Below are 15,247 nucleotides of genomic sequence, written 5' to 3' on the forward strand. Positions count from 1 at the left end.
TGGTTACCAAGGCTGAGGTGAGAGGTTTATATTCTATTCCCTTTCATTCTGGTGTTCCCTGCTTTATGATGCCTTCTGCATGTCCCTCCCTTCTATTGCTGTGTCTTACTGTAGGACTTTAAGACAAATTTGGTTTGGCCTCTCAGCATCTTCTTACTCACTGTGTAATCCTTTATCTTGGATTTTCCTTTTCCCTTTTCCAAGTGCAGAGGTTTCTCATGGAAAGTAGAGCACTGGTAATAGGTGTCAAGGACCAAGGACAGGAGGTTTAAAAACCAGAGTTTGGTTTTCCTGTACTCACAGCTGGAGGTGGAGGTAGGACACAACTCTCTCAATTCTAAAGCTTTAGGAAAAGACAAATTCTAAGCAAAGTTTAACCTTCATTTTTCTTTCAGTACCTCTTAGAGAACTCCTCAGCAGGTGAATAACTGTGAGCAATTTCTGATTTGGTTCTTGGTACAAAGGGGCTGGGAACCAAATGATTTTTTCCAAGGTTTAACAGTAAGGGAAACGTAAGAAATACCTTGACAAAGGCAAACCATGTAGCACAGTGGTGACTGTGCTCTGTTGCTGCTTTTTTCAGTCCTAAGATAAATCAGGTAAGAATAATCCAATCCATTTTTTATTGACTTTGCCTTAGGCTGACTTACAGGTAATACTCCCCAGAGTATTTTTCTGCATTACATCCTCTAATATTTTATGCTACATAAATACAATAGCACATAACATATAGGCTTATATAGTGTTGCATTTCTATTCCAGCTTTATTTATGCTCCTTTCTGTTGGAAACAGCTTGCCTTTCTATATCAAGTATCACAACACTCTCAACATGCTGGTAGTGTCAGCTGTTTCAAGTTTTTTTTGTTCAGTGGGCTTTAAAATATTAGTAGTTATATCTCCTTTGGGGCTAGTTGTCTTTAGGAAAGATCTCTCTTAAATGATGTGCTGCTAAATTTCATTTAGCATATGAATTTATACTTCTAATTTTGTACATTGATTCCTGTGGTTAGAAATTCTGTGCATTAGGAACTGATCTTTGTAAAGCCTTTAGTGTATGTGATGCTGGGAGCAGAGATGAAGCTGTTCCTAAAAATGAAACATCATGGAACATTTTTTGGGGTTTGATATGTAATTCAGAGGTGAGGTCTAGTAAATCATCCTGTTCTACATCAAGCCTTCTGATTAGAGGCCAAATGTTGTTACTTTTAAAGCATGTCAGTATAATCAGGGAAAACAAGCCAAATTCGATTTTGTTCTTTTAGTTTTGCTTTTGATTTCCTTATATAACACCCAAGAAAAGTCTTGGTAGCTGTTGCAGCATTATTACTATTACTTATATATAATTATTATTACCTTTCTCATTACATACAGACTTGTCTCAAGAGCTGCAAAATTTCCATGCTGGCTGATTTCCATTCCTTAACTGTTTAAACAAACAAAAATAAACCCACGCCAAAACGTAGCAGTTCTGAAAGCAATCAGTGTTTCTGATGCTGTAATACATTTAGTTTTCCTACTAGCTAGCAAAGGTATTGAAAGAATTCATCTGTTGGAAATTATATGTCAGAAAATGGATTTTGAGGTGTGGAAAAGGAGACTTAGTCATGAGAACTCTGACATTAATTACAGGTTCAGGTGCTGCTTAGCACAGGGAGGTCTGCTCTGAACTTTTTTTAAAAAATCAAGCAGAATATTTATTATTTCCATTAGCAAACTATATATTCATACTGTTATTTAAAATGTGGAGTCTTTCTTTGCATGTGTGCATATATACACACAAAACCACACCTATTTTTCTAGCTAAATATATATTTTAATCTCTTAGAGATAACAGCTTTATACAAAGAGAAGAATGTATGCTGTGTTTCCTTTTAGTGTCTACCATCTGAAAGTTTGGAGAGAGATGAATAGAATTTTAATATATAGATACAGATACATATATAGATACAGATATAGATATATATTATAATTATTATACTACAAAGGTATTTCTGAGTAAATAACTAAGAGATAATGAATCCATATTTTTTGTGCCAGGGCCATGGAAAAATACTTTTAAAATTACATTCAGATGGCTGTTACCAAGGCTACTGAATGTGATAGGTTTTGTTTTCAAATAGCTGCAAAAGAATAGTAGCTCAGAGCTGTTGTCTCATTTTGCATTTTCAGAAGATTCTCTGGTGTGAACATGGCCATATATAAAATATGCAGAACACTTTCTAAGGAGCATCTGATGTGTGAGGGGTTGGGGTTTGTTCCTCGCTGAGCAGGGCTGAGAAGGGAATTGGTGTCTGAGTGATGTGACACCGCCTGGCACATCACAGGCAGGAGGAACATCGGGGTCCGTGCCGTGCTGAGCTGCAGTGCTGAGCCCACTGCAAACCTCTGCAGGGCTGGTGCTGCCAGCTCCTGGCTGCTGCTGAGCCTCCTGCAGTGAGCCCTGGCCCCCTCCACCTTGGCAGTGCTGCAGAGCTGCTCCCTGCCTCTGCTGGGATGCTCCAGGGGGTGTTGGTGCTGCACTTTGACTCTGTGGCTGTGCCCAGTGCAGTGACCCTGCCCAGCTGTGGGAAGGGCTGGTCCTTGGGACTGTAACTTCAATAATTCTGTTCTGTAGGCACTCACCCCACCCAGGGGTCTCCTTGCTTTCTCCTAATTTCTGTATCTTGATTTTGTGTTGGAAACTGCCCTAGTTTTGAAATGCCTAAGTTTGTATGTCTCTGGTGGACCCTCATGGTGACTAAAATCAGTATTCCAGAGCTGTGTCTGTGCTGGCTTCCCCTGCTGAGCAAGATTGCTGCCAGAAAAAACCCCAACCAGTGCCTTATTTTACATTTTATTTCTTTTCTTTCTTTTTTCTTCTTCTTCTTTTTTTTTTTTTTTTTATTTTTTTTTTCTTTTCTTAGGGAATAACTAAAATCTACAGAGGCCATAAAGATTGTAGCTCATTTTATGGGCTTCACTATTGGTGCTCTAAAATAATTTTTTTTTTCCAGAAAAAACTTTTTTTCAAAAATCAGCATGTAAACAAGAAGCCACTTCAGCCTCGAAGGCCACGCTGTTGTTATTTCTCACTGCTGTTGTTATTTCCTCACTGCTGTCTCTCTCCCCAGCCTCCAGGAGTGGGCTGAGGATGCTTCCTCCTCAGGACTTCCACACTGAGGGTACACCACAAAACACAGCTTCTGCCCCCAGCACGTCACGGACTCTGCAGGAGCAAAGGCAGTGGTTAATGGCTGGCTCAGGGGTGCTTGGGCTCTGCTGAGCACATTGTGCTGCTGGAGCAATTTCCCTGGGAGGATGCACAGCCCTGCAGCCACTGACTGCCCCTCCAACCCTTCCCACTGAGCAAAGCTCCTGAACAGGGGCTGATAAAGGTGGGACAGCTTTAGGGACAGCTTTCCCCAGCCCCTCACAGAACTGCCAGGGCTGCCCAGGGCAGGCTGATGGAATGGAATGGAATGGAATGGAATGGAATGGAATGGAATGGAATGGAATGGAATGGAATGGAATGGAATGGAATGGAATGGGATGGGATGGGATGGGATGGGATGGGATGGGATGGGAATAATGGAATGGAATGGAATGGAATGGAATGGAATGGAATGGAATGGAATGGGATCCATGGGATGGAATGGAATGGGATCAATGGAATGGAATGGAATGGGATCAATGGAATGGAATGGAATGGAATGGAATGGAATGGAATGGAATGGAATGGAATGGAATGGGATGGAATGGAATGGAATGGAATGGAATGGAATGGAATGGAATGGAATCAATGGAATGGAATGGAATCAGTGGAATGGAAAGGAATCAATGGAATGGAATGGAATGGAATCAAATGGAATGGAATCGAATGGGATGGAATGGAATCAATGGAATGGAATGGAATGGAATAGAATAGAATGGAATGGAATGGAATCAATGGGATGGGATGGAATGGAATGGAATCAATGGGATGGGATGGAATGGAATGGAATGGAATGGAATGGGATGGGATGGGATGGAATGGAATGGAATGGAATGGCTGCCAGCCCTCCTGGCACTGTGCCAGCCTGGCTGCAGTGACCACTGGCCTTGGGGAGTGGCTGGCAGCAGAGCCAACTGCAGCTGATGGAAACCCTCCAGTCAGAACAGAGCGCTGCAGTGTGCTTGTTTGAAAGTCCTCAACTTGGAGCAAAGGGGTTAAAAATCAAACACAACCAAAACATAAAAGACTATTGGAAGTTTTAATTTTGCATGAGGGATGATGTAAGGCTTTATAAGAAGCTTTGGAGTATGAGATAGCTCATCATGTCTCACAGGGCTTGGTGCACAGTGAAGAAGGCAGGGCAAAGGTCTGACAGACTCAGTCCCTTTGTGATTGCTCATTCAGTCTCCATGTGCATGAAGTGACACCCTGGTGTATTTGCCACAGGACAGCTGCTGTGAGCAAGCTGTGTGGATGGGCACAGAGGCATGAGAGGAGGCAAATATACCCTGGAGTGAGCAAAACATTCCCCAAGAAAAGCACTGCCTGGCCACTTTGTGCCAGCAGCTGCCCATGAGTGGTGGCCAGCCCCATACAGGCAATTTCCTGCCCTTCAGGTGCCAGTTTAGGCAGGGAGGACAGGAGGCACACAGTGCTGGCTTACCTATTAGCCTATTTACACACTTTGGTTTGTTTCTCCAGTAGACTCCAAGGAAGAACACTGGCACCCCAGTTAAGATGATGATTAGTCCGATCCCACAGACGACCGGCTCAGAGTACAAGCTGAAGGCCAGCAGAAATGCCCAAAATGCCAGGTAAGTGATGGGGATGAGGAGGTTCACCTGCCAGGAGAGAAGAGCAGAGCAGGACTGTGCAGGGCAGCAGCAGTGGCTGCAGGCAGTGCAGACCCCCAGGCTGTGCCCCCTCCCCTCTGCCCACCCCAACATGAGATCTGCCTGGGCATCCTCCTTTTCCACTAGTGGCACTCTGGGCCATGGCCTGGCAGGTGTTCCCATCCCACCCTCTGCACTGCTATTGCAACCAAGAAATTGAGCTGTAACAGTGTCACCTTGATTGGCCTGAAGATTTTGGGTTTCTTCCAGCGCAGAACAATCAGGCCCATAATGGTCACTCCATAGCAGAGGTAGTTAATGAATGACACATAGTTGATTAGTGTGTATGTGTCTCCAACAAGCATGATGATAAGTGTGGCCAAGCACTGCAAAGAGAGGAGCACAGCCTTCCTCAGCCATTACTAGAAAAGGTAGCTTAAAAACAACAAAACCAAGCAAAAATCCCATTTAAGCACTAAAAATCCTTTTGTTTATGGCACCTGCTGGGAATGTGCTGCTTCCTGTGGCTCTGTTCCTCATCCCTGAGCTGTGCCACCAGGGCTAAATGGGTATTTAGGGTGGTTTGGGGCATGCTGAAGGCAGAGACTGGAGGGTCTGTTCATAGGTGAGGTGTCTCTGCTGCCCATGACCAGGCACGGCTGGGAAGGTTGGCAAAGACCCCACCCCACCTTTTTCTTTAAAGTATTTTAAAAGCTATTGAGCCTTATGGTGAGGACTCCAGGTGAAAGGGTTTCCTGGACTGCACATGTTGTGTTTCAGGCACTGTGTTGTTGCAGCTGCTCTGTATATTATAGAGAATTAAAGGTTTGCCCTTTCTCCTGCTGGCCCATGTCACAAGGGATCAGCATCATCAATCTTATGAGCATTATCTTATCAGCATCAATCTTATTATCTGGATCAGCATCAATCTTATGGCAGATGGATGGTGGGAATTTCTGTGCTTTTGCTTGATTCTTTGAACTCTGTGTCTGCCTAATACTGATACTGAATAGATTTTCACCTTTTTGCTTTTATATTCTCTCTGTATTCTGTACACATACATTTGTAGCACTGAAGCCTGTTACTGTATTTGTATCTGGCTTTTTACCTACTCTATTAGGCAGAAAGACAAAATAAATTCTTAAATTAAGATTATCTGGGAAGCCAAGGTTGAAACTAGCTCTCTGAGACACATTTTCATTCACAAAGTTTAGTTCCTGTCTAAGTGGCAGGGGGGGATTCAGAAAGGGCTGAACTGAGGAGGAATTACCTCATCATTTATGCCTCTAATTGAGGATCCTTGCCAGTGATGCTAATTTGCTAAACATATAAAAATTAAATGCACTTTATGTTATGTGTGCATCTTCATCGCTTTCCACCTGGCAAGTTGAGCACCTGGGGATCCTTATAAAGGTAACTAACCCCTTTTCATCACCTAATTGTGTCTGCCTTGTGACTTTAGGACCAGCCAAAAGGCATCAATACTGCAGCCTGGGGGCAGGGCACTGCTGCTGGAGCCCCCACCCCTCTGTGGTACCACAGGGGCTGAGCATCACCTGCACAGAACACCAGAGAGAACACTGGCTGCTGGAGCCCAGAGCTGAGGGAAGCTACATATCCACATCCTGCAGAGGCTGCTCAAGATTTGGGTTGTGTTGATCCAGGCTCTCTTTGTGCTTTGTCCCTTTTTTCTTTATTAGCTGTTTCAACAGTAAATTTCTCTCAGGAGGGAAGGTTTCTGCACCTCCAGCAGCAGGAATTAAGCACCACCACAACCAGACACCCTGTGGGTTCCCCTATTCAAAGCCTTGCAGGCTTGGCAGGGGCATTTCCACACCTTGGAGTGTCTCAGCACAAAATGGATTTAGAATTGGCCACCATCTCCTGTGCTGCCCTGAAGTGTTCAGGGTGCCCTGTGTGTGTCCAGCTCCCTGCTGCCCCTGGGGCTGTGCAGTGACATCCCTGCAGTGGCAGGATTCCATGTGTGGCATCTGTGCCAGGTCTGCTCTCAGGGCAGGTGTCACCCCAGGGGCTCCTGGCTAAGAGGGGGTGCTGCTCTCAGGATGGCCTGGCCCACCATCTTCCCAAAAAAACTGTAAAACTGCAGTCTGAATTTGACTTATAGCTTGGCCTCTTTGCTTTTGGAAGTAAAGGAGTAAATCAGTAAAAATAAAAGTCTTGCTGGTAGTGTTAAAATAGCCATTCTTCATGTACAAACAAACTTCTCTCCATGCAGGTATGATTCAGTGGAAGGAGCCTGATGCATTAATTAGATTTGCCTAAAATATTATAATACTATACTATTATTATCTTTCTATTTGTTGAGAAACAAATATCTCCCAGCAGCATTTGATGTGCACTGAGCTGCATTAAAACACCTTTGAATGATGAATTAACCATGCCAGGCTGGCTCTGTGATTTGCACTCTGGTTCAAGGGGGATAGCATGGCAGGATCAGCCAGCTCAACAGGCAGCTTGCTCCACACAGAAATAGCCTCTGACACCCACTCATGTATTTTTAAGGATAATAATAATAATAATAATAATAATAATAATAATAATAATAATAATAATAATAATAATAATAGTAATAATAGCCCCTGCAGGACACAGGATCCAGGGCAGTTTACCCCAAACCTTCAATGGGCAATGCACAGGATGTTTGTGATGGGCACTGAGCCCCAGGAGTGCTGTAAAACCTCAGCAAAATGCATATTTTGTCATAAAAGTGGAATGAGCAGGAGGCTTGTTTGGTAACACTGTGTATGGGTGTGCTGTGCCAGAATTGCTGTTAGGGCTGGAGACATGTAACCATGCATCCTCCCAGAGCATCTGGGGTCAAACCCTCGTGGTTCTGGTACCAGTGGCAAATCTGCAGTTGGCAGCCATTGATGCAGCCAAGATTTCAAGCAAATGCCCTTTGGGGAATTCCTTAGCTTGGGCAGCAGTACCAATCATTTTCCTCTTTATCATCTTCTGTGCCACTGTAAAACCATCACACATTCTAGTTTCACTATTGGTAAAAGCACATGAAGCTCTTTGTTTCAAATAATGACTTCCCTAAGTCATTAGGGTTGTGGAAATTTATCCTGCCTGGAAAGGGAGGGGGATATTTTTCCTAAGGGAGCACAGCAGCAGCTGGACCAGCCCCAGCACTGCCAGCATCTGCCCAGTGTCTGCTCCTTGTGTGCCTGATGCACCTTCAGCACCTGGGTCACTGTAATCATTGTCCCATCTTATTTTTTTGGAAATCAGGAATTTCTGTGGAAAGAAATACCTGTGGCTCTCAGAGAACTGCCTGACTACTTTGTCACCCACCATGTCTCTGGCTTTGGTGGCAGCACCTAAAGCCTTGCCTGAGTGGGATTAGCAATGGAGATTTCCAAATGCTTGTGGGAAGCAGGAAAAATTGCTCTGAGGATCTTCTTTTCTTGAATGAAATATCCCTGTTTCAAAAGCCAGTCCCTTTGTCTTGCTGCAGGACAAGAGTCAGGATGAGATAAGCTCACACTGCAGCTCAGGTTAAGAGGGAAACCCTTCAGGGTTGGGAGAAGGGGGAATTATTTCTGAGGCTGAAGGTTGCTTCTCTCTGGGCACAGCTGCAACTCAGGGTGACCCTCTGCTCCTCGTCTGGGGTAAAACCACCTCTCAGGGGTTTCCCAGCTCATTTTTCCAGTGTTCCCACAGAGCAGGGACAGGAACTTACACAGAGGAGGAGGGCAGGGATGGGGGTGCAGTTCTTGACGTGGATCATGGCCAGCAAACTTGGCAAGTGGCCTTCTCGAGCACCAGAGAAACACAACCTGAAATAAGAGGAGTGGTGATGAATGCCCTGGGTGTGCAGCAGCCTCTCCAGCCCCTAGTCATGCCACAGCTCTTATCTCAACCTCCTGCTCTGGTCTTCTCATGGAAGTGGCTGCAACTGCAGGGATGACTAGAGACTGAGTCCCCTGGGGAAAGGTGTTTAAACTAAATTAAACTAAACCCTCCAGCCCTTAACAGCTAATATCCCCTGGGGAAAGGTGTTTAAACTAAATTACACTAAACCCTCAAGCCCTTAACAGCCAATGTCACCTGGGGAAAGGTGTTTAAACTAAATTACACTAAACCCTCAAGCCCTTAACAGCCAATGTCACCTGGGGAAAGACCTGCTCTGAGATGCCAAAACCCCTCTGAGGACTATCTGCTGGCCAGCACTGTCTCTTTACCAGGGAGGAATGAACACTCTGAGGGTTTACAGTGTTTAACATGCCTTAGCATTTCACTTTTAAGTGTACAGCCTGTTACACATGCACTCCAATTTGTTGCATTTCATCATACCCATGGAAAAAGGGCTGGGATAAATAACTTCCCCAAGGTACTTCAGCTGTTTCCTGAAAACACTTTGTAGCTTCTAAATTAAATTCAGACAGGTCAGTTATTATGAACAGACTTTATTGGTGACAGTCTTTCAGACTTTACAGATTCTGGCCCAACTACCAGCACTATGCATGCAAAGCATCTTGCTTCAAAAGTGATTTTCCAGCATGAAAATGCCGAAACTGAGTACAGCACCTAAAGCTCCTCTTTGAGCAAGGCACAGTTTAGCTGTGAGCTACTGGAACTTTATGGATGTAAAATGACTTTGGTTCCATGCTAAAGCTGTGTTTGGCTCCTACTGTGAATTATTCCACATCTGCAAACACTTCCAACAACTCATGAGGATTTAATTTGCAAGAAATTTCATGATTCAATATTACATTTGCTGATTTGAAACAGAATAATCCATAACTGATTGTATCTAACACACCCAACAACAAACTCATGCTCTACAACATCCAAAATGTCTAGCTAGCATTTCTCTAGCAAATGCAATTCAAACAGCCCCTCCCCAAATTAGATAATGTTCATAAAATTGTACTCCATCTAACCTTGATGAGGTAAAAAGGTATCCATTTATTCCTCCAAATGTAGATAGGGCCACTGAGACTGGCATAACCCAGGAAAAATAGCCCAGTAACTTTTCACCAAATGTCTAAAGCAACAGAAGGCAGAGAAACTGAAACACACTGCAAAGCACAGAACTGAAAACAAAGTGTATTTTACACATGCAGGGAATGGTTTACTTACTACAGCCACAGCGTTGGAGGACAAGAGCTCTTGGGGTGACATGGCAGTGAAATATGCAATGTTGGTGAAGGTGTACACAAATGTCACCAGTGGGATGGAAATGAATATGGCACGAGGTAGGTTCCTAATAAAAGAATTAGGAGGGTAGATAAGAAATCACAATCGTGTACAGGGAGACCTCAGCAGCTGTGTAAGGCCTGGGGGGGGCACTCAGCTGGGGGTTCACTGGCTTTTCCCTGTGCTTCCAGCAGCTCCTGACCCACTGCCTGCTAGAGGAGGCTGAAAGGCTCTTTATTTCTCAACTAAGGCCATATTTACCATTTTTAGGCAATAACTTTTTATTATTCAGCTTTGAAACCATGGTGCTGCATTAAAATATTGTTGTTTAATAAGGAAACACATTTTCTTTATTCTCACCAAGATCTCTGGACATACACTTTGTCACTCACTGGTGTGCAGAGACACTCATGAGCTATAAGTCATTCCCACCCAAGCTGTTATGGCTCACACTTCTTCTTGTTTAATTGCTGTGTGCATTGGATGCCCAGAAGTCACTAATGCTCCCAGAGCTGCTCTTGGTGTTTGTCATTCCACTTTATTAACTCAGAAATGCTGAAACACTTGAGCTTTGCTAAACTAAATTTCCTTTCCCTCCAGCCTTCTCAGCCTGTGATAAATCCTTTCCAAGCCCTTCCTGTGCCCAGGATCAGCAGTGACCCAGTGGAAGCTGCCTGGGCAGAGAGTGATCTTCTCTTTCAAGTGTCTGTGGGACACTTTGGGTGAAAAAGTAAAGCAACTTCCAGGATTTTTGATGATAAAGAAGATTCTTCCTGTAGATACTTGTGCAGTATCTCCTCTAAGGTTAATTTTCTGCTATGGAAGATGGAATATGATTGAATAGTGACAGAAAATACTGCCTTGCCTACAGGCTGCTTTGATTCAGTTCACACTTTGTGCACTGTTTTTTAAATTTCAGTCCAGTCCCACGGACAGGGAATGACATTGCAGCATCTTATGGAATGAGCAAGACTCCCAGGCAGCCCCAGTGTCCCAGCACTGCAAGAAATCATGGAAATGGGTACTTGCCTGCGGGGATCAACCAGCTCCTCTGTTACATAGTTCAGGAAGTTCCAGCCACTGAATGCAAAGGACCCTTGAAGAAAAGCTAATGCTAAATGCCCCACGGATGGAGTCATCCAAAATCTGAATGCGTTGCTTGGTGCCAGCTCTTTGTAGTTTCCTGCATGGAGAGTGCAAGGCAGATGTTACACCTGCTTACCTCACACACTCTAAAATAGGCAAGCTTTCACTCTTTATTCTTTATTTCTTATTAGAACTGAGACTTTGGGCTGCTCATGTCACCATGGGCTGGCACAGCAATCGCAGCACCTTCAGCACTTCTCCCTTTGTCACCCTGCACTGGGGGGGATCCTTGGCACTCTAAATTCCTAGCTGCTCTTATTGCAATTTTCTTTGGTGTTGTTTAGTAGAAATCCTTGAAAATAAAATGTCTATGGGCCTGAAAGATTTGTCAAAACTGCAGGACTAGTACCACAGAGGAAACAAGATTTCTGCTCTCTGTAAATGTCATATTTCTTCATAGGTGATTTCTACTTCCCATCATATACACAATAAAAATATTGTAAGTATTTTGTGCTTTCAAGTGAATCAGTGAGACACTTTACACCTATGTTTAATCTTATAAGTGACTTTTTGTAGGAAATTGGACTAGTGCCTGAAATGAAGCAGATATCTTCCTGCCCTAGGCAAAGAGTTGTTTATTCATTTTACATCCAGAGCACTTAAAATTCAAGGAATACACAACAGATTAAAAATTTTAAGTAACTATTCCGAAACACTGTGAACTGCTCTTCTTTATTCTGTCAAATCCTACAAGGTGGGCTGGAAAGGGACTTTTTTAGGGGATGCAGCTGATTTCTTCCTTGTCAGCATGCAATTCCACAGCTTGGCAAAACCCAGCCCACCTTCAGGTCAGTTTGTAAGGAGGAAACATTGCAGTAAGGGGGAAAATCAAGTCTACCAACAGTACCATGGCAGTGTTAGAGCTGTCTCACAGAGTACCTTTGAAGATCTGCATGAAGCCCACAATAATGATGAGGGTCAGGGCCAGGAGCTTTCCTGCTGTAAATATATCCTGAATGCGCGTTGCCCATCGCACGCTGGAGCTGTTCACCCAGGTCAGGAGGACTGGAGAGCAAAAGACTGAATTCAGTGACATGGAATTATGTTTATTTCAGAGCATACAGTCAAAATATTGAAAACCACACTAGTGTTCCTGCAGGGAGGAATTGCCTTTCCCAAGGAGGCTCCCAGGTGCTGGGGCACCCCTGGCAGCCTTCAGCCCCTCTGGTGCTGCCCAGCTCCAATAAACAATAACTGTGCCAGCTCAATAACTGTGCCTGAGTGTGCTCAGAGTGCAAGGATCATTGCCTCCTCACAGGAACAGTGGAACTCCTCAGTCCTGGAGCTCAGGTTGCTTCTGCCAGCTCCAGAAGCAGCTGGTGCAGAGCTGGCTGCATGCTCACTCCCGTTTGTGAATGGGAAAGAAGAATAAGGAGAAGGGCTCAGAGGGTGGGGGGTCACCTGTGCCAGGTGCCTGTGATTCCACAGGGAGCACAGCACTGTCCCATCCCACCTTCCAGCACTTTCCCTGCTCCCACAGGGACTCAGGTGCCTTTGTGCCTCCCTCCAGGCCACTGCACTTGCTGCAGGCAAGTGGAAAGGGACAGAATACCCCACAGCAGTCACAGTGGGATATTCTCCTGGCACTCCCCTCTGGCCTTTGGAGTTTTGGCTCTGACCCCAGCCTGGCTGGTGTGGCCCCACAAGTGGTCCCTTTAAAACCAGGACAAGATTACTGTGTGTGCAAGAGAAATACTTACGTAAACACAGCATGGAGAGGATCCTGGAGGCATTGTAGGGGGGAATGCAGTTAGGGAAGACAGGCTGCAGGACATAGTTTGAGAAGGTCAGTGCAATGACAGCCAGGCTAGTTGGGTACATGATGAGCACTGCACTCCACAGCAGCAGGAACCTGGAAAGACAAGGAAGAGCAGAAGAAAGCAGTGATGGAGGAGACAGCACACACCCAGCTGTGCAACATATCAGGGCTGAGCACCTCTGTCCTGGTCACACACAACACTCGCTTGTCACTCTCCTCATCCCTTCTCCCATGCTCCCAGCACAACCTGCATTTTAGATGAGACTTTGTAAAGCAAAGCCTGGTTCAGGCATGTGTGGAAGAGTGAGGATTACAACCAGCAGGCATGTTTTGATTAACTGTGTGTCTGGATGGAAGGAGCTCTGCTGCTCCTGGACTGACATGTCAGCACAGCAGCCTCTAGTCCCTGCTCTGAAGGGTTTTGGCAGAGCCTCAGCCAGAGCAGCAGCTTTGGGACTGCTGCCAGCTCCCTGCTGGTCACTGGGGGATTCTCAGCCACTGCTGCTGGCTCTCTGACCTGGCCAGGGCAGATCAGTGCTGCAGAGTTCTGTGAGGGATCACACAGCTGGAGTGCACAGCTGGCTGTTTGCCTCCAGCTGTGCCTTAGGGTGGTTGCACCCAACAAGGTATTGTGCAAATATAAAGGGCGAGATATTTTGGGTTTTCATTCTGTGCAAAGGGAAAAAAAAAGTTAAAAAGGCAGCAGTCTTTAAAAATACTTGAAGCATTATTATTTCTGTAGTGAGAAATAGTCCTGGCAAGAAAGTGAAGTTTTTCTTGCCATGTATATGTGCACACAGAAACACAGCCATTCATTCACATACATGCACAAATACAATGTGCAGGGACATGTGAACAAACTAGGATTTGAAGTGATATTTCCAAATAACACAGTATAATTTCTGCAGTACATGGGCTGCTCTTTAAGGGGCTGCACCCACCCAGAGTGCTCCCTGTGAATCTGGCACAGCACAGGGGCCTCTCTCAGTGTCATTACCCTGCAGGGAGTCCTGCCTGCTGGCTGCTCCTCAGCTGAGGTGGTGAATGTCTCCCAGTCCCATCCTTCACTTTGCCTTCTTGTTTCTGAGAAGTATTATTAGCAATTATTAGCTGCCACAGTTAATTTGGTAAACCAGACCAGTGTAAGAGCTGGCTACCTTCCCAACTGGCACTGTAGATTTTTACAATAAATAAACTCAGCAATTTTTTTCCTTTCTCTTTATTCTGTTGTGTGAATCCATTTTTGGTTTTTTTCCCCCCCAGTTTCTGAAGTTTTTCATTGTGGCTCAGAGCAGTTTTCTGCAGTGATTGCTTTGTGCTGTTTGTGTTGATGACTGGGACAGCTCTGCAGATCCTGCTTGCTGAGTTAACTCAGCTGGTCCACACTGAAGAATAAACAGGACCTAAAGACCACAATAACAATTAGGTGGATGTGATGAGGATGATGATGGTGCTGCCTGAGGTGAAGCTGTTCTGTATGGCTGCAGAGGCTGCCCCCTTTTTCCCTGCCGTGTTTATCTTCACCCATACAAATTACAAAAAGGCTGAGAATTGTCTAAAGCATTCAGTGGGGAGAATGACTCTGAAAAATCTATTCCAGGCAAAATTGTCCCTTGTTTCTATGCTGTAATATGGAGTGTGGTATTGGTTTATGGAAGTGGAATATGGTTTATGTGGAATGTGGTTTAATGAGAATGGATTATTTATGACAGTCATGGAATGGAAATGCAGGATTGATGACTCAAATTAAAGCAAATGCATAATTTTAGGGGTGGGGGACAAAGTTGCACTGTGAAATGTGAAGCTCAAAAGAGAGATGGCAGTAAAACAAGAAGGAAGTTTTCCTAAGGTGCAGGTCCAGTTTTGTCATGTTCCTACAGGTAAGTTTTAATCAAAACCTATTTCTGAGAAAAAGATCTCCACGCTGGTCACTCAGGTCACATTCACACCCCTAAACAACCAGCTGTGGGGTCAGGGCTGGCCCATGCCACGTTCTCACAGAGCCAGCAGCTGCCAGAGCAGGATGAGGACCTGGGGCACAGCTGGCACAGCTGGCACAGCTGGCTGCTCCTGAGTAAAATGGCTTGTGGAGAGATGGCACAGCATGGCATACCGGGAATGACTTTGTTCTTCAGATGGAAAGGGGCAGAATTATTGCCCTGAGGGCTGGAGATGGAAATGGAACTCCACCCTGCAGCCTTTCAGATACTCAGTAGCTGTGATTACAAAAATTAGAGAAGTTAAATCTTCTCTTGTCGCTGACTGAGAAGTGATCAGATCTTTGAAACAGCCTTGAGACAGCTGAGTGTAAAGAAAAAGGAAGATGCAGCTGTGTCTGGTTGGGTTTGGTTGGGTTTGGTTGGGTCTGGTTG

At 44.9% G+C, this 15,247-nt stretch overlaps 1 protein-coding gene across 2 annotated transcripts in view; it reads right to left on the bottom strand.

Moving 5' to 3' along the window:
• Positions 1-2,902: 2,902 nt before the first annotated feature.
• Positions 2,903-15,247, bottom strand: part of SLC7A10 (solute carrier family 7 member 10) — a 39,618-nt gene continuing 27,273 nt past the window's right edge. Inside the window, exons 3-11 of one of the 2 annotated variants that reach the window (XM_056500595.1) lie at positions 12,817-12,968; positions 11,996-12,121; positions 11,000-11,153; positions 9,914-10,037; positions 9,715-9,818; positions 8,511-8,607; positions 5,041-5,190; positions 4,636-4,813; positions 2,903-3,206 (exon numbers count right to left, since the gene is read on the bottom strand). In XM_056500595.1, the coding sequence (XP_056356570.1) occupies positions 3,082-3,206; positions 4,636-4,813; positions 5,041-5,190; positions 8,511-8,607; positions 9,715-9,818; positions 9,914-10,037; positions 11,000-11,153; positions 11,996-12,121; positions 12,817-12,968 (1,210 nt within the window). In that variant the 3' untranslated portion in view covers positions 2,903-3,081. The remainder of the gene's footprint in view (positions 3,207-4,635; positions 4,814-5,040; positions 5,191-8,510; positions 8,608-9,714; positions 9,819-9,913; positions 10,038-10,999; positions 11,154-11,995; positions 12,122-12,816; positions 12,969-15,247) is intronic. The other variant, XM_056500596.1, reaches the window with a different exon arrangement.

This window comes from Oenanthe melanoleuca, chromosome 11 (assembly GCF_029582105.1).
Source record: "Oenanthe melanoleuca isolate GR-GAL-2019-014 chromosome 11, OMel1.0, whole genome shotgun sequence".
NCBI classification, from domain to species: domain Eukaryota; kingdom Metazoa; phylum Chordata; class Aves; order Passeriformes; family Muscicapidae; genus Oenanthe; species Oenanthe melanoleuca.